A 22105-nucleotide genomic window follows, 5' to 3' on the forward strand; every position below is an offset into this window, starting at 1 on the left:
AGGAATAGAAAAGGCATAGTAGAAATATAGCATTATAATTTTATGGGACCACCATCATATATGCAGTTTGTTGTTGAACTAAAAATCGTTACGTGGTGCATGACTGTATTCAGTTTTAAGAAAAGGGGCACTAACTCTACATTCCAAATCCCCATCTCTCCTTTCCCCCACATCCTATCCCTTCCTGCCTTCCTAAGAGTCTCATCACTGAAGAGAAACAGACCCCACGCAATTCAATCTACATTCAAACCAATACAGCCTTGAAAAGGTAAACAGAATGTTATTTTTATAACGTTTAATCATAAAAGTAATATATGATCTTTATAGAAAAATAAAGAAAATTAAAATCATCAATAATTTTATCACCCAGAAACAATCACTTTTAATGTGCTAGTAGAGGTTAGTCTATTTTAACATTTCTGAAATCATATAGATTTACATGATTGTTCTCATGTAACCTGTAACATAAGCATTTCCCAAGTTGCTATGATCTATTAATACCAGTGGTTTGATTAATTGTATTGGCTGTGTGGATGTGGAACGAAGAGTCTTGATGTCAAGAAGGGCTGAAGCACAGAAGGTGCAGTCAGTCATTTGGGGCCATATTGTCCGTGGTTTTCAGGACAGGGAGCTTCGGGACTCAGATAGATGACTCTGGAAGAGACCTTCTTTTTTGGAACTGCAGCATCTCCTTCTCCTCCCCAAGGGGAATTTAGGCCAGGAACTATCAGATCTTTCCCTCTCTGATTTTCTTCTCAAATCCCAAGGCAAGACAATGGAGACTAAACATGGTTTTGGTCATCAGGCTCTTCCAGAGCATCCGGATGCATGAGAAGTGAATAGGTGATTGTGTTCTCAGCCTAGAGAAAGCAGAGACCAGCAGTGAGGATCCACAGGGAGGGCCTAGGAAAGAAGGCAACAGAGAAGGCAAAAGGGGAGAAGGGAGGGGGAGATGACTGGGATTACTCACCCCAACTTTGTCAGCCTCGTCAGGATTAGTGGGATTGGCTGTGGGCAAAAAGAAGAAATATCAGCCAGAGCACTGCCAGAGAAGAGGGCCTGCCTGTGCTGATGCTGAGGCTGCAAAACCAACGCCCAAGCTAGAGCCAAAGCAAGCACTGCTGAGCCTGTCTTAGATCTCTAGGCCAAGCACTGGGTAAATATGGCCTCATTGATCCACGCGTGGGGTAGCCCAGCCACAGCCTTCCCCATGGGCCACGGTAAAAAAGTGAAGCAGTCACTTGAGCTGCATTCTTTTCAGGGAATTGCTGAGCTTTCCTAGAAGCAAACCAGGGAGCCTTGGGATCTGAGATATTGGGGAAGAGGTGGGGTAGGGGAGTGTTCAGCATCAGAGTGAAGTAAAGTCCAGATTTTTGCTGGCCACAGACTGCAGGGAGAGAAGGCTGAGGGCCATTTTCACATTGTCCAAATGTAGTGCATCTTTGTTGGAACTTTGAAAAATATGGTACTCCGTGGCATTAAAAAGGAAGAGAAAGTGAGTGAGAAAGGGAGGAAGGGAGGGAGGGAAGAAGAAAGGGAGGAAGGGAGGGAGGGAAGAAGAAAGGAAGGAAGGACTTTCTCTGGTTAGTGTCTGAAACACACTGAATTCCCTCATATTTTGCTATGAACTGACTTAGCCAGTGTGAAAAGTAGCCCCAGTATCTGCAAAGTGGCATTTCTCAGGAAGTCGGGAGGCATCTGAGACAGTGCATCTAGTCTCTTCTCTCACTCCCTGAACACCAAGAGCCTTTATTGCCATGCTGTAAATTCTGCAGCAAACCACATTCTGAATTCCCATTCTAATACATTCCCCAAGAATCCCAGTAACCCAGCTTTACCTTTTGGGAAATCATCAGCCCCAGTGCCTGGCTACAAAAATGCCTTGTGAAATGTGCTTATGCCAGTGTAGACAGAACCACACAACAAGATGGATAATCCAGTGGCTCCGACTTTGTTTTTAACAGGTCTGCTTTGGCCCTGGTGTGAACACAGGCCCCTGTCCCCACTGGGCCCGGCCAGCGGACATGCAACCTTGCTGCAAGCACAGTGGGACGAGTGATATTTTGCTCAAGCTCTCAAATCTGTTGGCTCTGCTCTGAATCATACTCCAGCCATCTGAGTTGGGGTCTTTGACAGCCTCTTTTTCCTGCCTGTTCCTACTGTCATGGAAGCCCCCAGAGAAAGCCCCAGTTTCCTTTGTGCTCTGACTTTACCTACAGTCTGGAAGTTGCCTGGCATCCTCCTGGAAGTTCCTTTACATGCTCCCACCTAGGCCAGGGTTTGAGTGGCCCCTGGCTCTCAGAATGTCAGACCTAGAAGGCCTAAGAGGTCACCCCAGTCACCCACTCATTTTCTCAGTGAGCAGACTGAACCCCATCAGGGAGACTGACTGGCTCAAGGCTCCACTGTGTGATGGGGGCAGAACCAGGCCAAAATTCAATCAACCTTGAGTGCATGGGCATTGGAACCAAGCTTTGCCCACAGAGTAGAGCCCATTAGTGCCCCTAGTCCCCAGGAATTTTCTCAAGCCCAAACCTCCTCTTAGCATTCCACAGACCCCTGAGCCTGGCCACTCCACCCGAACCCTCCACAGAGACAGATTCCTCAGCAAATCAAGGGGTTTCCAGGCCGCCTCCTCTTTTCCCCTTAGACTCCTGCCTCCCACATCCGATTGGCCTCAGCCTTACAGCGACTAGCCCTATCCTTTGCCAGCTCCACCAAAGCTCCACAGAAAGACCAAAGTATTTCTGATTTCCAGATCTGGAAATATCCCCAGATTCCTGATCTCAGAAATTCGGACACAGCCCTCTCCTTTGTATCCGGGACTGGTGTTTTTCTTCTCATCTCCAGAGAGGTCCTCTTTAGGCCCAGGAGTTAGACTCAGAGCTGACCAAGCGATTTGAGCCCCGGCCATCCCCTCACCGATGCTCCCTCCCTGGCTCCCAGCTGAACTCGCACAAGCCCCTTCTGGCTGGCTCCGGTCCAGCGGGCAGCCCTGGTGAGCCATCACTGAATCCCTGAGACAACCCTGTACTCACCTGTTTTCTCAGGGAGGGTCTCTCCCATTTCCCTGCACTCAGGGTTTCCTGAGAGAGCTAGGAGGGGCACACAGGAAGTTAGTAGGATTAGGGGGTGGGGCCTGAGTCCTCAGGACCAAGGACCAGGGCCAGGGTTGGATGGGACCAGCTCAGGCCTTCCCTCTGGCAGATGCTTCCCGTCCTCCCACCCCCAGCTCCCCTGCTCAGGGGCTGCTCCCACCTGGAAAAGCGCTGGTCCAGAGGCAGAGCTCAGCTCACCCATGGGGATGCCCAGGAGTGTCAGAAAGGCCACTCCATGGTATCTGAGACTTGCTCTGCCTTTTAAAAACATCTGTGTCTCAGTCTCTCTGTTTCTCTGTATTATCATCAGTAATTGAGGTCCTGGCTATGAACCAATTGCAAAGTGCTTTGTGAGGTGTTAGTGGGATTATTTCTCTTTCTCAGCGGCTTGTCGCACCCTCTCTAATCCTCCCTCAACACCCATATGAGCCCCACCCAGCTTCAATCCCTGCCTTGGCCCGGTGCCTGGAGAGTCCTCCTTCCCTAGCTAAGCGCTGCCCTCACACACCACCTCCTCCAGAATGGCAACAGCCCTGTTTGTGTGCTGTTACTGCCTGACAGGCACTGGTGTAAGAGCGTCAGCCTCTTTCATCCCCATGGCAATCCTGTGAGGTGAGTCCTATTAGTGTCCCCATTTTCCACATGAGACAACTGAGGCACAGAGAAGTGGAGTGACTCACCTGGGTCATATAGCTGGTATGCTGTGGAACTAGATTTGAACCCAGGCAGTCCGACCCCACTATGTGCACTCCATCACTGCACTACACTGCTCCCCCCGAGACCTTCTCCAACTGCCTCAGCCCTTGTTGGGCTATGGAGCCTCCTCTGTACTCCTATCCTAGGCTTTTCATGTCCCTATCATTGCTTTTATCCCATCTTACTATAATGGCCTAGTTGTACTTCTGTCTTCCTCACAATGCTGAGAACTCCCCAAGGGCAGGGACTGGACTTCATCTTGGCATCACCCACCATGTCTCACGCATTGGCTGACACATAAGCTAGTTTGTTCAAGTCTTGTCAATAAATGATCTAATAAATGAACAAATGAATATAATACAATACGGGCCTAGATCTGAATGCATATCTAGCCCTAAGAGAGGGATTCTGGCAATGTCTGGGGTTAGAGCCTGGACCAAGTGGAAACTGATAACAAAAGGGACTGGGAGGAGCTACAAACCTGAAATCCGCTTTTTCCTGCAGTAGATCAAGGCCACTACAGCAGCAACAATGGCCGCTACAGCAATCCCAGTGACCACAGCCACAATGATCCCCATCGGTGAAGAGCTGCCCACGCTGGGCACTAGGGAAGACAGACATTAGGACAGGATGGGGTTACTATTTGAATGACAACTTTTGTATTCTCCCTGTCCCACCTCCCACCTCCTCCAGTGCTATGTCCTAGTGCTTGTCACCCAAAGCTCTTCTGTGTCTGAGTCACTCACCAATGCAAGACTCACTACATCCCCCAGCCTCACCTGCACAGGGTTTCTGTGGCTGGACTTATGCCTCCTGCCTATCCAGGTTTCTCCACCAAACTAATAAAGGCACATTGGCGAGCAGGCAGGAGCAGAGGGAAGGAATCCCCTTAGCCCTTGGGGGCAGTAGGGAGGGTGGACCCAAAGCCTCGCATAGCTGGAGGCATCATTACTCTACGGAGCACAGCCTTGAACAGACTATGACATGCCAGGCTCTCTGGAGTGAATGGCTATAACATGAGCCATGAGAAGAAACGAGGCAAACTTCAGCTCTTAGGAATGCCCAGGAGCTTAGGGAACCTCTGCACCAATGAGGAAGCTCTGCTTCGCTGCCATCTTTAGTCTGGGGCCTGCATTTCAAAGTGGAACAAGAGCCTGACTACCTATTACCTGGGAGATGAGGGCTCCAAGTTCTGGCCCCTACTCCTGCTCATTGGCCAATACTTAGCCAGGCCTCCACACCACTCCTCTTTGCTCCAGTGCCAATTTTGCTGCTGTGGCCTTTCTCAGACCTCCGTGTAGGCCCATGTGACCTTAGCGTTTGTCCATCCCCTCTTCTCCCCTCCCTACATCTTGGCAGATTCCCCATACCTTGGACAGTGATGGTCACAGGTTTGGATGAGTATGGCGTGTAGCCTATGTTTCCTGTGCAGTGGTAATCACCACTGTGACTGTGGTTTGCTTGTGGGATGGAGAAGTTGGGATCCATATGGGAAAATTTCTTGGATATTCCATTCTGGAAGAATGTGACCTTGATCAGAGGCTTGTCCTTCCAGCTGTGGCACCTCAGCATGATGGTTTCTCCCTCCCGGAACTCCAGGTGAGGGGTCTGGAGCGCCAGCCACTCTGAAAGATGCAAAAAACCCCAGAGGACCCAGGAGGTCTTGGCTCAGCTCTGAGACCCAGATCTTCCTTACTGGTGGGACATGGTGTGCAGAGGGAACAGCTTAGGTCTGAAATCAGACAGTCCTGGACTCTAATGCTTGCTGTGTCATTTATGAACTCTTGGGCAGATAATTTAAGTCTTCTGAGCCTCAGTTTTCTCATTTGTGAAAATGGGCATGATAATGTCATGTATCTACAATAGGCCCTAGCACATAGTAGGTGTTCAGGATACACTCATCTCCTCCTTCTCCCAGGAAGGCAACTGCAGCCTTTTCCTGCCCAACAGGCCTCTGTAGGAAGAACACAAGAGACCCTAAGATGCGATCTCTTCCATGTCGGGGAGGGAAGGAGGAATCCAGTCTGACCGAGGAGCCTGCATGTGAGAAGGATATATGCCTTTGTGGACAGCAGAAAGTCATGAATGTGCAACAAATGTTACCTGATGAATGCTACTTGACAAATTTACTTGGAGAATGTTAATAAGTGTGGAGCTTCTTTCCAGCAGGGTCTAAAGGCAGCAGTGTCGCCAGTGGGTCATTCGTTTGCTGTGTACTTTTGAGGAAAATTTGCTATTCAGGTGAAGGGAGAGGATCAAGTGAAAAGCAACAAGGACAATGTTCATCACAATCTCCTTGTAACTTTGCTTTACAGAGAGCCACCTTTCAATGGGAGCTTTGTAAGATCATCAACCTCTCCAGCAAAATATTTACTAAGCTCTGCCCAGTTTCAGATGCTGGAAATACAAAGATGGGTAAGACACGACTTTCATCTCAGGTTTCCCACAGGCTGGTGGAAGAGAAAGACAGAGAAGGGCACCTAGCACTGTGAGAACGTGGAGAAGGGGCATGGAGGGTGGGATGGGGGCAGGGAAACACTGATTCCCACCAGAAGCCTTTGAGGGAGGCATTAGTGCCCCATGGAGCAGGTGAGGAAATGAAAACTCAAGGGTTAAATGAATTAATCATGTTTGTACAGTGAGTCATTTCCAGGGCTAGGATTCAGTTGTGGTCTGTTTGTGCTTTTCAGTTCTGCCATTAAAATGGAAATGGGTTTTATGCAGTTGGGATTTCCTTCTGCTTCTCTCACACTTGGCTGCCTGTTTGTGGCCTCGTAACCTTCTGTTCAATCAGGACTGAGGCAAAAACAACCATTGATATATGCTGAGGCAACTCACACTGATGCTTCCCAGTAAGCAGGCCACCCCACTTTCCTGCAAACCTCTGCCTGAAAGAAGATTTCAACCGTCCTGGCCCTCCCAGGTCCACCCCGGGGCCTTCCTCCACTGACCAGAAAGCACAGTCAGATGAACAGGGTCACTGAGGCTGGTCCGGCCAGTCTGGCACCTGTACTCCCCGCTATCATTGTTGTTGGCCTTGAACCTGTAGCTGGGCTGCGTGTGGGTGGGGATGAGATTCCCATTGTGGAACCACTGAGTGGAGTCGCTGTCAGGGCTGTGAGCCCCCCCGCACGTCAGAGTCACAGAGTCCTCCTGGAGCACATTGATCCACGGGGGCTCGAGTTTCAGCACAGCCTTCGGGGGAGCCGCTGAGGGGCAGAGAGAGGAGGTAGCGTGAGGAAGAGGAAGCCCAAGAGCCTGAGCAGGCCCTGCATCTCAGACACAGAAGCACCTGTGGGCCTACTGGGGGCACCAAAAGCTGAGCCAGGCCCAGAATGGTTCTGCAACTGAAGGCAGTTGCTTTTGCTCATACATCCCACCACAAGGGCCCCAGGGAGCCCAGGGATTCAGACAGGGCAAAAGAGAAGAGGGAGGGAGCGGGCAAGAGAAACACCCTAGAAATACATATACTTCACCAAGAGATAATCCTCACCAGTTCCTTCTCTCTCTCCCCACCAACCTCTCCCCACCACTACAGACACACAGACACCCCATACATACATACTCTTTTGAGACTAACTTTTCTCCCCAATAAACAAAGGTGTTTGGACACTGGTGGATAAATTTTCTCTGGGGCTGACTGAAGGTAAGTGGGGGCTCTGGTGGAGATGGCAGGCATGGGAGTCTGATATCAGGTTTCTGTTCTGACCTAACGTCGTTCTGTGTACTTTTAAAAATGATGTCAGGATGGCCCGTCCTCACACCCAAGCATAGATGAGCCTCTCTGGCCTTAGACGGATAAAGAGAGAGGGAGAAAACCTGGAGGGTCAGTCCTGGGGCGGCAGAGGCTGAGTGGCACAAACACAGAGGTGCTCAGGAAAGTGTAGCCAGAGGTATACAGAGGCGGCTCTCTGAAGCTCTCAGAAACATGCACAGTCAAGGATTTAGCAACACAGGGGGACAACATATGCAGGCCATGTGATTTTGCATGTGCCTGAATTTTATTTGGAGAGAGGAAGCTCTTGGTTTTATTTGGACAGCAGAAGGCAGTTGAGAGAGAGGTCAGAGTTCTCATTTTCTGTGACAGCTCCCCCATTTGAACACCATGGCTGCCTACAACTTGCCTCCGTGGAAGGAGGAAAAGGAAGGAGGAGAGCAGAAGAGGGAGCAGGGGATCCTTCGGGAGCAATTACCCTTTCCTGGCCCTGACTTGGTACTGGGCTCAGTTGCTGGTACATTTAGAACACCTCCAGACAGGGCACTGGGAGGAGAGGAAAAGGGGACCTGGAGGAAGGAAAGGCTGTGGGTGGAGTACTTACCAGGTGTCCCAGCAACAGGAGCTGTAAGACAGAAAGCAAAGATCAGCCCACAGTGGAGTGTCTGAACGAACACCTGCCCTTTTTGGCCCAGAGACTGCCCAGGCCCAGAATGCCCTTCATCTACAGCACAGCCCTCATGATCATATTCCCTGGGACTGCCTGGATGAGCTGCACTTTCAAAAGGACTGAGAACTCCTTCCCAGTAACATACAAAAATGAAATAAAATTATATAACACCCTCTTCCACCTGTTTTGTGACATTTTCCTTTGGCTTCCCCTCTTGACTGATTAAAATAAATATGCCTCTGGAAAGAGGTCTCTGTTGGGCTTTACATATGATTTATGCATCAGTATATATAATTTTTGCCAGAGTTTATCCTGAGAGCAAGATTTGTTCTTTTGCTGGAGTGGGGTAGAAATTGCACAGGTAATCCACGATCACTACAGAAAAATAGAAAATACACAGAAGCAAAATATTATCACCTTGGCATACATCCTGTTGGATTTTTTTCTGTGATCACACACACACACATGCTGTTCACATACAGACATACATAAGTGTAAATGAGGATATACTCTAAAAACTGTTCTTTAACCTGAATTTTCACTGAGCAATGCAAATTCTAGTAGATGAATATGTTTCTATGTTGTCATTTTATTTTATTTTACTTTTTGGGGGGACAGGGTGTCACTCTGTCACCCAGGCTGGAATGAAAGGACGCGATCTTGGCTCACTGCAACCTCCGCCTCCCAGGTTCAAGTGATTCACCTGCGTCAGCCTTCCAAGGACTAGGATTACAGGCCTGCGTCACCATACCCAGCTAAGTTTTGTATTTTTAAAAGAGAAGGGGTTTCACCATGTTGGCCAGGCTGGTCTTGAACTCCTGACCTGAAGTGATCTACCTGCCTCGGTCTCCCAAAATTCTGGGATTACAGATGTGAGCCACCGCGTGCGCCCATGTTGTCATTTTAAATGGCTACACTATATTCTACTATTTGGCTGTCCTGTGATTTATTTAACAACTCTATTGCTTGGCATTTAGGTCTTCCAGGTTTTTGCTGTTAGAAATATCTCTTAAAAGGAGAAAGAGACTGCAAAAGGACACTAGATCTGTGACTTCATGCAGGGGTAGGGGGATGCCACTGGGTTAAGAAAAGAGCTTCCATAGGGGAGGCAGTGTGGGCTAGGGCGGGTAAAGATTTGTGGGTGCTATTATTGGGTAAAGAAGCAAAGCTGGGTCCTTAGGTGAATCAGAGCTGCGTGTGTGTGTGTGTGTGTGTGTGTGTGTGTGTCCATCTGTCCATGGGTGAGGGTCTTCTCTTGCATCTGGGCTGAAAGAAAGTCAAGAAGCTTCCAAGTGCGTGTATATTTTCAGGGACAAAAGTATGGAAGGAAATGGAAGCAGAACCAAGGGGTGAAAAGGAGGCAATGTGGAGAAAGCATTGGCCTCAAAGTTTGGAGAACTGGATTCTGGTCCCAATGCTCCAATACCTCGAAATATACACTTGGACCAATCACTTCCTTCCTTTGCAATACAACATTAATCAACAAACCTCCATTGGTTTCCCACTGCCCTGCAATGCATGCTGAGTTCTACTAAGGGAAAAGAATGTAAGTCCCTACTTCTACTGAGGACAAGAATCTAACGGTGAAGATAAGCACATGTGTAATCTGATGTAAAAGAGATGCCATTAGAGGAATATGGATAAAATGCTATGGAGGTTCAGAGAAAGAAAAGATCCCAGGGCTCTGTGTTTGGGAGGGTTTGGGGTTCAAAAGGAGGAGAATTCCATGGAGAAGATGGGACCTTCCAGGTTCGTCAAGGACCTTCCAGGACTGATAGGATTTTGGTTGAGAGGAAAGAGGTATTCCATGGGAAGGAGCAGCAGGTACTTGGCAACATTCCCAGCAAGTTGCAGCACAACTTCTACTTGATTTCTGGTCTCTCCTCAAGCACTTCCAACAATGAGGGACAAAGCAGGAAAGCAAGGTAGAAGTCATACTCTGGAGGGCTCCTAGTGCCAGGTGGTGTGACAGTGGGGGAAAGCGCATACTGAGTTTAAATGTTGACTCCACTACTGCTACGTGACCTTTCACAAATTACTTAACTTTTCTCTGCCTCAGTTTCCTTGCTTGCAAATGAAGATAATGACAGCAGTACCTACCTCATACGGTTGTCGTAAGGATTCAATGAGATAATCGAGAGAAGGCATTTAGTGTGCTACATGACACATGGTGAATTTCAAATAAATTTAAGTTAATTTTTTATAAGTTCACTCCTTGGTTCAGTATACAGTGGGAAGTTACTCAGAATCTTCAAATTGGGGCTGAAAGTGCAGTGTCAAATAGATTGGAACAGGGGAAATACCAAAGAGATTAATTAAGAAAGAAAGTAATTGTGATGGAAGAATGAGGTCAGAGAAAAAGAAAAAAAAAAAAAAGATGACTGCAGTGATCCAGAATATGCGGATAACCCATCAAACACCTGGCCTCTTCACTCCCTGAACTGCTCATCATCAGTAAACTTTCTTTCTTTGGAGATGAACTTTATCTGCTCAAGTACAGCCCACAGAATAATCTTTGACCTTATCAAGAACCCTAAAGCATCTATCTTACCACTGTCTATCCTTGAGCACATGTTTGCCTTCACCTCCCATCCACCCCCATCTAGCTTGAATTCAATGAGGCATCACTATAATTACCTCCTTGCAAATCCCCTTAACTTCGGTTGCCTTTCTCTATCTTTACCAAACGCACCTGTATTCTCCATGCCTTTACTTGCTCAATTGCGTGTTACTGAAATTACCACACAAGAAGGCCAACTGTTGATGCAGTAAATGTGTGATCACCGCATTCAATAGGACACTGAACTGCCATTGTGGACTTTTCTCTAAGACATTTGCTCTGCTACTCTGAGTAGTGACATTCATCTTTTCCTCATTCCCCAAATTTTCTCATCCCACCCTCTGCCTCCAGTCCCCTCTCATTTTTAGCTGATGCCTTCCCTCATATTTCACAGAGAAAAAAAAGAGGTTACACAGAAAATCTCACATCGTCCCCCGACTAAATCTACCAGTCTATCTGCATCTCCTCCTGTCTTCTCCTTCCTTGCATTTCATTGGAGAAAGTATCTCTCCTCCTGTCTATGGTCAGTCTCGAGCAAGTACTCTGATCCCATTCCCTTTAATCCTCTCAAGGATTTCCCTTTCTGTTATTCACTTTCTCTTCTGCATCACCAGTTTCTCCCTCTTAGCTGGATCTTCCCATCAATGGTAAATTTATTTCAGTATCTTCCACTAAAAATAAAAAACAAAAAAACAAAAAAAACTTTTCCTTGACACCATGTGTAATTCCAGCTACTGCCCCATTTCACTCGGTTTGTTGTTGTTGTTGTTGTTTGTTTGTTTGTTTTTGTTTTTGACAGAGTCTCACTCTGTCACCCAGGCTGGAATACAGCAGCACCATCTCAGCTCACTGCAACCTCCGCCTCCCAGATTCAAGCAATCCTCTTGCCTCAGCTCCCTGAGCAGCTGGGATTACAGGTATGCCCCACCATGCCTGGCTAATTTTTGTATTTTTAGTAGAGATGGTGTTTCACCATGTTGGACAAGCTGGTCTTGAACTCCTAACCTTAAGTGATCCACCCACCTCGGCCTCTCCAAGTGTTGGGATTACAGGCGTGAGCCACCACGCCTGGTCTCTCTTGTCCCTTTCACAACTAAATTTCTCCATTGTTTTTCTTACATAGGCTGTCCTCATTTCTTCTTCCATTCACTGTCTAATTCTCTGCAATTTGGACTTGGCCCTCAGCAGTCCACTAAAACTTTTCTTGGCAAAATCACCAATGGCTTCGTGTTGTCATATCAAGTGGACACATTCTGTTTCTCTCCGTCTTCCTCATGTCAATATCTATCTTCACTATCCACCCAGCTACATAGGCCAGAAACCTGCAAGCCATCTTTTAACCACTCTGTCTCCCAAAATCCAGCCCCTTCCATACCAGGAAGTCTTGCTGATCCTGCTTCCAAATTAGATCTCGAACCCACTAAATTCTCTTCACCCCCATTATAGCCACTACTCAGTTTAGGTCACCATCAGCTTTTTCCCATATCTTAATTTGTCCCCTCACTTCTTATGGTCCCCCTACAATCCATTTTCAACAAAGAAGCTAGTTCCTTAAAAAAGAAAAAAAAAAAAAGAAATCAGATGATGTCACTCCCCTGCTTACAAGCCTTCAGTTGCCTTTCTTTGGTCTTAAAATAAAGTGGAAATGGCCTACAGGCCCTACTCAATTTGGTCCGTGCTTACTTCTCCAGCCGCAGCTCAGAACCCTCTCCCCCTACTCATTGAGTTTCATTAACACTTGCCTTCCTGGCATTCTTCAAATTTGGGGGTTTTCTGTATGCCAATCCCTCTACCCTGAAATGCGTCCTCGATCACCAAATGGCTAAATCCCTACCATGTTGAGTCTCAGCTTACATGTCACCTCCTCAGAAAACTCTTTACATAACATCCTGTTTAAAGTAGGCTGCTCTCTTGTCTTCCCCACAACTAATCTTATCACAATACCCTATTTACATCTTCATAGTCCTTTTCCATTTGTACTTATGCCTTCTTGTTTGTTTACTTTTCATTTATATCCCTCAGTGGGATAAAAATTAAAAGAGAGCAGTAGCCATATTAATTTTATGTGCCATTGCTCTGGAAATCATTCACTGGTTGGATCTAGGTAGGAGATAAGAGAGCCCAAAGTTGTATTGACAACAGGAGGTGATGAAGAGGAAACAGATGCAGAAAGAATTTAAGTGGCAGAGAGAAGTTGGCATTTAATAGACTGTGGGGGTGATTTAAGTTGGATAACTAGGAAAAGGGTGGCTGTGCTTACACAAATACAAATGTTAGCAGGAGAAGAACATTTGTAAGGAGGAGATGATAAGTTGGATTTTGAATATGCTTTGTTTTTGAGCTGGCGAATCATTTTAGAGGTGTCCAACCAGCAGTGGAAATGTAAAATTATACTTGACAGAAGCAAGCAAGAGAAGTAGGTTTAGGAGTTATTGACATAGAAGTGGTAGCTAAAAACCTCAGTATGTAGGATTGGCAAGGGGGACGGTGTAGTGGGAGAGAGGGTGTAAAAAGAAGAGGAAGAAGAGGGAGAGAAAAAAATAAAAAGATGAGGAAAGGAGAGAGACGTCACTAATTATTTATCCATTCCACAGTTAATAAATAGTAGTAAATACCAAACATGCTCCCACCCAGTGTACTTATTGCTTCACAGTAAGTTCATTGACCTCGTATTTCCGATCAGGAAAGCTGTCAGTCATGCTCACTGATAAGTCTCCAAGTCCTAGAACAGTGCCTGCACATAGAATTTGGAGAATCAGCAGGAGCAAAGGTGGTAAAAACAGAAAGCGCAGTGTACATATTGCCTGGCTGTAGAAGAAGATCCATTTGGGGTGCAATGGGGAACACGGTTAGCAGGGCAGAATTAGAGTTTTTGCAGTAGGCAATGGAGCAGCACAGAAGGCATTTATGAAATGCACTGACACAGCCATAGCTGGACCTGAAGATGCCACGGCCTTGGTGTGCAGCATGGATGCAGGGGAGGGGAAACAGGAGCAATCAAGACCCCATCAGAGGGTGCTATAAAAATTGAGTTATCAAGTGATGAAGACCTAAATGTGGAAGCCCCAGTAAGAGTGGGAAAAAATAGGGTAAATCCTTGATGATTTACCAAAAGGCAAAAGGGAGAAAATACCAAAGATCTTTCCCAGGAATCTTGCCCAGGTGACTGGCACATTGGTAGCACTAGGAGCAGAGATAAAGAAGCACATCACCTCTCTAGGCCTGAGCTTCCCCACATGACAAATGAGGTAGTTCACCTTACTTTCTCTTCAAATTTAATCCATGCATCCCATTCATGGAGGAATACTTTCTCTTCCTTACCTCTTTCTCCTGTAGCCCAGTATCATCCTGCATTGACAAACAGGAGCTGAGGGTCCCCAGAGCTGATCGGATATCACTAGCAGTCACAGCACACAATTTGGATGAGTGGCAGTATGCTTTCCTCTAGAATGTGAGGGTGGAAGCCCCAGGAATTGAGATTGGAGAGATAGTCCTGACAGTAGGTCTCCCCTACTTGGCCTCCCCTAGGCTTTTCAAACCACCCAGCATGATCAGCCCCTGTCCCCTGTCCAACAGTGGAGAACATAGTCTAAAAACAGCCTTCCGTTTTGGCCTAAGACCCTGGCTTTCTTGCTGATCAGATCCAGTACCTCCCCATCATGGTCTGTGTGGTAAAAAGAAGCATGCATGATTTCTCTGGTTCCCACAACACATCATTCCAGACTTACCCAGGTGTGTGTATTCTCAGAGCTCCTGTTCTCTGGATAACCTAGATCTCCCTGTGCTTCTGCCCAGGGGAACATGAAGATGATAGGCTTCTGCTGCATGAAGTGGTTTCACGGGCACAGAGAATGGCCACTGCCACCTCCTCCCAAAAATGCATCTTATAACTTCCTCCCTACCCCTTATCCAAGGCAGCACTGGCCCTCCTGCCTAAGATGTGGTCTTCTGTGAAACATAAATTTCAAAGAAGGCAAACACTCTGGCCATTCATTTGTCATTCAAATATAGGTTACTAGACTTTTCTCACAGCGGGTTCTGATGAGGGAAGTGACAGAACATCAAGAGTCTGGGTGTTCAGTGAGATTGGGTGAAAGACACAGAAAAAACCCTGAACTCTGCCACACTGGATGACTTTCCAAAGCCAGCAGAGTCGTCAGGGTTTCATCTTCACCAGCCTGCCTTCCCTCCCCTGGGTGTCCTGACGGGCTTCCCATGCCACCCCTCATCCTTGCCCAGGCTTCTCCCCAACCGAGTTTCCTGTTCTTCTCTCCCTCCCGGGGGCCCTGACTCACCCAGGAATAGCACAGCTGTCCACAGAAGCATGTGGCCCCAAGGCTGGGAGGACTTGCAGTCAGCCCAGTCACTCTCAGTAGCAAGGACAGGTAAGAATGACAGGATTCCCATCACTCCCTGGAGCGAGCTGGTGCCCAGAGTACAGCAGTCACAGCCTTCTCTCCAAGTTTGGCGGATTCTACCCCAGAGGGCAAACAAATTCTGGAGTCTGAAAGAGGAAGTGAAAAAGAAATGTTCTGTTTTATCATAGGCTCCTCCCTTTCCACCCTCTTTCCTCTCAGTTGTTCCCTCCTAGAAGATTCAGAGCTTCCCAGATAAATCTGGCGTAGCCCATATTCAAATTCACAGAAATTTTAGAAACTATGGAAACAACTCCCTTCTTCTCCCTCTGAGGCCACAGCTGGCTTGGGCCTCTGGGAGAAAGAGGGAAATGGTCACCAAAACTCAGCTCAGAACCTCCTGTTGCAGTCTCTATCCTCCTGAGAAAGGGCGATGGATGACAGCATGCACCAGCAATCTAGTACTTCTACTTCCACTTGGAGACCCAGGCACTGGAATCTGGACTCCTCCTGAAATTGAGCATGGGGGCTCCAGGCCACCTACCGTCATTTAATTTTCTCTATTGTCATAATCCCAGACTCACTTTTGAGTTGTGGAACAAGGACAAGGAGGTATGTCAGGATGGCAATAGAATGACCACGCTCATCCTCATTATCCCCCTGCCCGTATTCATTCTTTTTCTTACTCATTCTTCCATTTAATGAATATCCCAATAAATATCTATGGAGTGCCAATCTGTGCCCTGGTTTTGTATCTTGGTCATTTTTGCCACCCTCATTTCCATCCCTGTTCTCACTGCAATGGCATGGTGAAAGAGCATGGGCTTTGAAGCTGTGTTAGGTTTAGGTTTGAATCCCAGGTAGCTTCTCAGAGTGTCAGGTTCCAGATCTGTAAAAGTGAAGATTGTTGTGCCTACCGTTTAAGCACAGTTTCTCAGCCTCAGCACTATGGACATTTTGGGCCAAACTATTCTTGCCGTGAGGACCTTCCCTGAACATTGTAGGATGTTCCGCAGCACCCCAGGGCTCTACCTGTTAGATGCCAGTGGCACCCCAAGTTGTGGAAACAAAAACGCCCCCCGATATTGGCAAGTGTTCCCTAGGGGATGAATTGCCTCTAGCTGAGAACCACAGTACTACAGGTTTTTGGAAAGTAAAAGAGAATATCAGGGTTAGCAAAGTGCTTGGTACATCACGGGTGTCCGGTGAATGCTAGTTCCCTTTTCTTGCATTCTGTCATCATCCGCATCACCATTTGTTCACCCTCAACATCTCCGGAACACGAGTTTCTCTGGAAACTCTCCTGGGGCCCCTTTCTGGAGACTCTTTCCCAAATGCCCTCTCAGGAAGCAAGCTGTAATACTTTCATACTTAAGGAAATGACACTGTAAAACCTTGTTATCACATTCTGTGGTCTTCAGAAACCTTCAACAGCCCCACCCACTCTGACACAAGTGTATACTACTGCCCCGATTCTACCCCCAAATCCATCTCCAGCTCTTATCTAATTTTTAGGTTAAAAATTATTTTTTTTTAACTGCTGATGAGACAACAATGAGCTGGCATCAATACTTTATAAATATCATTAGAAACAAAGGCACACAATATACAGTTAACACACTAAGAAGCCAAAATGAATAGTTACTATGTAAGCATATGAATTCTTACTGTAAAACAAAGGGTATCTGAGACAGGTCGCAATTAATTTAGAAGTTTATTTTGCCAAGTTTAAGGACATACCCAGAAGAAAAAAACACGGAATCACAAGAAACAGTACGTGGTCTGTGACTTTCTCCAAAGATGAATTTGAGGGTTTCAATATTTAGAAGAAAAGCAGACTGGAGGGGAAAGAGGAAGAGTATGATAATCCACATGTTGTAAGGGAAAAGGAGCAGGTAGGGGAATAGTCAATTAAGTATTGTCTTGCTCTCAGTAAATCGGCACTTTATGTAAGATAAGGTAGAAACAGAATAACCTGTGGAGTTTTTTTTCTTTCTTTCTTTCTTTCTTTTGAGCCAGAGTCTTACTCTGTTGCCCAGGAGGGAGTGCAGAGGTGTGACGTCAGTTCACAGCAACCTCCGCCTCAAGCGATTCTCCTGCCTCCTCCTCCCAAGTAGCTGGAATTACAAGCATCTGCCACCACGCCCTGCTAATTTGTTTTTCTTTTGTATTTTTAGTGGAGCTGAGGTTTTGCCATGTTGGACAGGCTGGTCTTGAACTCCTGACCTCAAGTGATCCACTCACCTTGGCCTCCCAAAGCCCTGGGATTACAGGTATGAGCCACCACACCTGGCCACCTGTGGAGATTTTTAATCTTTTATCTGTAGCTATCTGCTTAGAATCGAAAGGAAAGTCAGTTTCTTGTATGACTCAGTTTTCAGTTTAATTTTTTTTTTCTTTTGGCATAGTGAATTGGAGTCCTGAGGTTTTTTTTGTTTTTTTTATTTTATTTTATTGAGACGGAGTCTCGCTTTGTCGCCCAGGCTGGAGTGCAGTGGCCGGATCTCAGCTCACTGCAAGCTCCGCCTCCCGGGTCTACACCATTCTCCTGCCTCAGCCTCCCGAGTAGTTGGGACTACAGGCGCCCGCCACCTCGCCCGGCTAGTTTTTTGTATTTTTTAGTAGAGACGGGGTTTCACCGTGTTAGCCAGGCTGGTCTCGATCTCCTGACCTCGTGATCCGCCGGTCTCGGCCTCCCAAAGTGCTGGGATTACAGGCTTGAGCCACCGCGCCCAGGCCGGAGTCCTGAGTTTTTATTTTCCTTTCACATTATTACTACAGAGGAGGCACTAGACTCACATTATTTCTAATTTTCAACAACCCCAGAATATAAGTATTATCATCCTCATTTGCACATGAAGAACTTAGCTTCAGAGAAGTTAAAACGATTTGTCCAAAGCTACATGGTTAATAAGTGGTGGAGTCAGAATATGAAACCAAGTCTGCCTGGCACTAAAGACTTAGGTTTTCTACAATACCAGAGGAGCTTCACAAACAGTGTGCAGGCAGCACCTTCACGCCTTGTATGAGTATCACCACACAGAACTAATGAGTGGCTCTCAGGCCTAGCAATAGCCAGGTAGGGCCAGTTGCCCCTGGCTGTAAGAAGCCTCATTTGTTTACAACTTTACTTGTGTGGTTTTCTCTGTGCCACAGTTTAAAAATGATCAGGAAGTCCTACACAGTGCACATGCTACTTCCCTGAATTGTCTCGGGATCCAAATACCACTACTAGACATTTTACTGAGACAAAAGAACCAGACAATATCTTTTTGATGACTTATTAAAGGAGATAGACACAGAGTTAGGTAGGGCATTTCCAAGGACACTAAATCAAAACAGAAATGAGTCTCTTTTTCTCATCACAGCTGGGAAAGGGAAAGCACAAAATACAAGGAGATATTTCTAAAACAAAACGGTTATGAATAGAGGGGCACACTATTTATTAAAACTGAAATATGCCAGTCAGAAAGGAAAATTTTTGGGGGGGGCCCAGTGGCTCATACCTGTAATCCCAGCACTGTGGGAGGCCTAGGTGGGCAGATCACTTGAAGTTAGGAGTTCAAGAGTAGCCTGGCCAACATAGTGAAACCCTGTCTCTATAAAAAACAAAAATTACTTGGGCATGGTGGCGCATGCCTTTAGTTCCAGCTAATTGGGAGGCTGAGGTACAAGAATCACTTGAACCCGGGAGGCAGAAGTCGCAGTGAGCTGAGATCATGTCACTGCACTCCAGCCTGGACAACAGAGCAAGACTTTTCTCTAAGGAAAAAAAGAAAGAAGAATTCTTTGAAAGGGATGATTTGATATAAAATGTGTATTCTGGTAATGGGAAAAGTATGAATAACTCAAAAATCATGATAATCATAATGAAGATGCTTGGAGACAGACCCAGATCAAGAGCCTCATCGCGTCTCTTATCAGCTGTGCAACCTTGGATATATTATTTATCTTTTTTTTTTTTTTCAGAGTCTTGCTCTGTCACCCAGGATGGAGTGCAGTGGCATGATCTCAGCTCACTGCAACCTCCGCCTCCTAGGTTCAAGCGATTCTCCAGCCTCTGTCTCCCAAGTAGCTGGGATTATAGGCACGCACCACCACGCCTGGCTACTTTTGTATTTTTAGTAAAGACGGGGTTTCACCATGTTGGCCAGGCTGGCCTTGAACTCCTGACCTCAGTAATCCACCCGCCTCAGCCTCCCAGAGTGCTAGGATTACAGGTGTGAGCCACTGCGCCTGGCCTATTCATCCTTTTTAAGCTCTGTTGTCTCATCTGTGAAATAGAGATTACATTAGTACTCACCGTATAATGTTGTGAAGATTAAATGAGAAAATCCAGAAATAATGCTAAACATAGAACCTGCCATATAAATTTAGTCTTTATCATTATTATCATTAAAAGTCTGGAAGAGTCTAGTCTCTGCTTCAAGTTGGGACTAGTGCTTATAGACCCACTTTGGGAAGGCAGATAAATGCTATAAACTCAAACCATTCCAATTTTACATACTCTCAGATTCCAGCCGCTTGATTCAGAATGTACTCCTTTCTTTTTGTTTTGCTTGGTTGAATTTTGTTTCTCTTCCTCTTGATATCCTGACCACAGGCTCAGTGAATCCCTGTGGTTGTTTTTATCAATCCTCTCTACAGTTTCCTCCTTATAGCCACTTCCCCATAAGCTGAGACAGCCAGGCACTACAATCAGCTGCCAACCCCAAAGGAGGGGGAAACCTGGCAGAGAATGCAACCACCAGGGAAACAAACAGAAAGAATGATTGACTGATGGAGGCTCTGGTTGGAGAGGCCTCAGCCGGGTCTAAGCATCAGCCACACCTCCTCAGGGAATTCAGGTCTTTGTGTTAAAGCATCATCATCTCTAACAACCCGTTAGAAATGCAAATACCCCGCTAAGAGTGTTGGCTCACACCTGTAATCCCAGCACTTTGCGAGGCCGAGGTGGGTGGATCACTTCAGCCAGGGAGGAGGGAGAGAGTAACCTTTCTAAGTTTTTTTTTTGTTTTTTTTTTGTTTTTTGTTTTTTTGTTTTTGAGACGGAGTCTTGCTCTGTCGCCCAAGCTGGAGTGCAGTGGCGCGATCCTGGCTCACTGCAAGCTCCGCCTCCTGGGTTCACGCCATTCTCCTGCCCCAGCCTCCCGAGTAGCTGGGACTACAGGCACCCGCCACCGCACCTGGCTCATTTTTTGTATTTTTAGTAGAGACGGGGTTTCACCATGGTCTCGATCTCCTGACCTTGTCATCCGCCTGCCTCGGCCTCCCAAAGTGCTGGGATTACAGGCGTGAGCCACCGTGCCCGGCCCTTTCTAAGTTTTATGGCTTGTTTTGGGGAAGAGGGATTTTGGTTTCTGACTTGCTTCAGGGGAGAAGGAAGGATAAAAGACAGGAGGGCAAGGGAATGTCAGAGAGACCTTGCTTCTGAGGCCTTCCAATCTCCTTTACTTCAAAGCACGCAGCAGGCCAAAGTGCCATACACTGGGGTATTGCTTCTATGCCCCAACTGGCGACACTGGGTAAAATTGGAAATGACTCAATGCTTATCATCATTAGGAACACGGTGATTAGAACCAGGAAGAACTTGTAAACAGCATCCAATTATTGGTGGGAAAACAGACAAATAGATTAATGGAACGGAATAGAGAGCCCCCAGATAGGCTCACATGAATATAGTCAACTCATCTTTGACAAAGAAGCAAATGCAAAGCAACAGAGAAAAGTCATTAAAGACCCTCATTTCAGAAGAGTACTTCCCCACACCCAGGAGGAAGGAATGGTACACAGGCCAAGAAGAATCTGAACACACAGGCCTTGCTAAGTTTTCCCCATCAGTCTGTTAGCATCAGACTCTACCCTTTGTCCAATCACATTTCTACAGGGCTAGGCATTCCTCATTGAACCTGTTTGGGGGAGGGAGAAGGGACAAGATGGAGGAAGGTGAACAAGAAGGCATAATCCATGTTGCTTCCGGGTTCTTCCTCACCAACTTTCCCGTGCGCGGGAAAATGCAGCCCGCCCTGGGAAGATGCAGATCAACTCAGCATGCGCCAGGTGATGTCCATCCGAAGAGATCGAAACTTACCCGGCCACGCCTACGGAGACGCCCTTATCACACCCTTATCCCGCCCACTGCCCTCCCCCTTCCAGTACCAATGCATAAAAGTCCGCTGCTGGCAGGAGCCGGGGTGACTTCTTCGACCCCGCATTTGTGGACCGGAGAACATCACCCGAGAGTGCCGGCGCGACTTCCCTGGCCCCCCACACCTGAGGACCAGAGAACCTCCTCCGAGAGTGTATGCTTATTTGCAATAAAGACTGCCACTTTCTTATGTACTTTGGCCTCATGTTTAATTTCTTAGCTCTCCTAAATTAAGTTACATTAAATTAAATTAAATTAAATTAAAACAGTTGGTGCTGAAACCCGACCCAGGAGGAGACCCTTCCTCAGCATTCCCTAGGGGTCTAACGAACCTCCTCCACAGCGAACCGGCTCCCAACCCAACCAGCCACGAACACCGAACAAGTGTTCCAGCCTCCCACTGGTTTTTTGAAATTTTTCAGAATTTCTCCTTCGGTGAGTACTCCCCTTTGTTAACCATCTCCGTCCGTTTCCGTGTCCTTGGCCTAGAGTCGTAGGTAGGCCCAAGGACGTAGCCACCCTGTGGCGCAGTGAGGCCTTCAACCCGGAGACGTCGGTCTTGAAGTCCCTCAATTCTCCATTAGTGGCTCCAGGAGCCCCCGGTCTCTAGCTGTGGCAAAGGACGCTTTGCCACTGCATGAGGTCGGTTTCCATTTCTGGTGGTTAAACAATGGGAACCTCACAATCAAAACCTCTCCACTGTGGCATGGCCGCAGTATAAATTAGACAACCAGTCTCAATGGCCACCAGACGGCACACTTGACTATAACATTCTATTAGATCTCTCTAATTTCTGCCAAAGGCTCCGAAAGTGGTCAGAAATTATCTATGTTCAAGGCTTTTAGGACTTGCGCTCTCGCCCA

General features: G+C 46.9%; 1 protein-coding gene across 2 annotated transcripts; it reads right to left on the reverse strand.

Moving 5' to 3' along the window:
• Positions 1 to 277: 277 nt before the first annotated feature.
• FCGR2B (Fc gamma receptor IIb) lies at positions 278 to 15247 on the reverse strand. Of its 2 annotated transcripts, XM_007976383.3 has the most exons (8): positions 15035 to 15235; positions 8114 to 8134; positions 6746 to 7003; positions 5165 to 5419; positions 4276 to 4398; positions 3039 to 3095; positions 971 to 1008; positions 278 to 860 (listed from the first exon to the last, which is right to left on the reverse strand). In XM_007976383.3, the coding sequence occupies exons 1-8, from the start codon at positions 15144 to 15146 to the stop codon at positions 783 to 785; spliced, it is 942 nt and encodes a 313-aa protein (XP_007974574.2). In that variant the 5' UTR covers positions 15147 to 15235; the 3' UTR covers positions 278 to 782. The 2 variants fall into 2 exon arrangements, with proteins under 2 accessions (XP_007974574.2, XP_007974573.2); XM_007976382.3 differs by lacking the exon at positions 3039 to 3095 and having other exon boundaries at positions 15035 to 15247.
• Between the last annotated feature and the right edge of the window lie 6858 nt (positions 15248 to 22105).

Source organism: Chlorocebus sabaeus, chromosome 20 (assembly GCF_047675955.1).
Source record: "Chlorocebus sabaeus isolate Y175 chromosome 20, mChlSab1.0.hap1, whole genome shotgun sequence".
In the NCBI taxonomy this organism is placed as follows: Eukaryota; Metazoa; Chordata; class Mammalia; order Primates; family Cercopithecidae; genus Chlorocebus; species Chlorocebus sabaeus.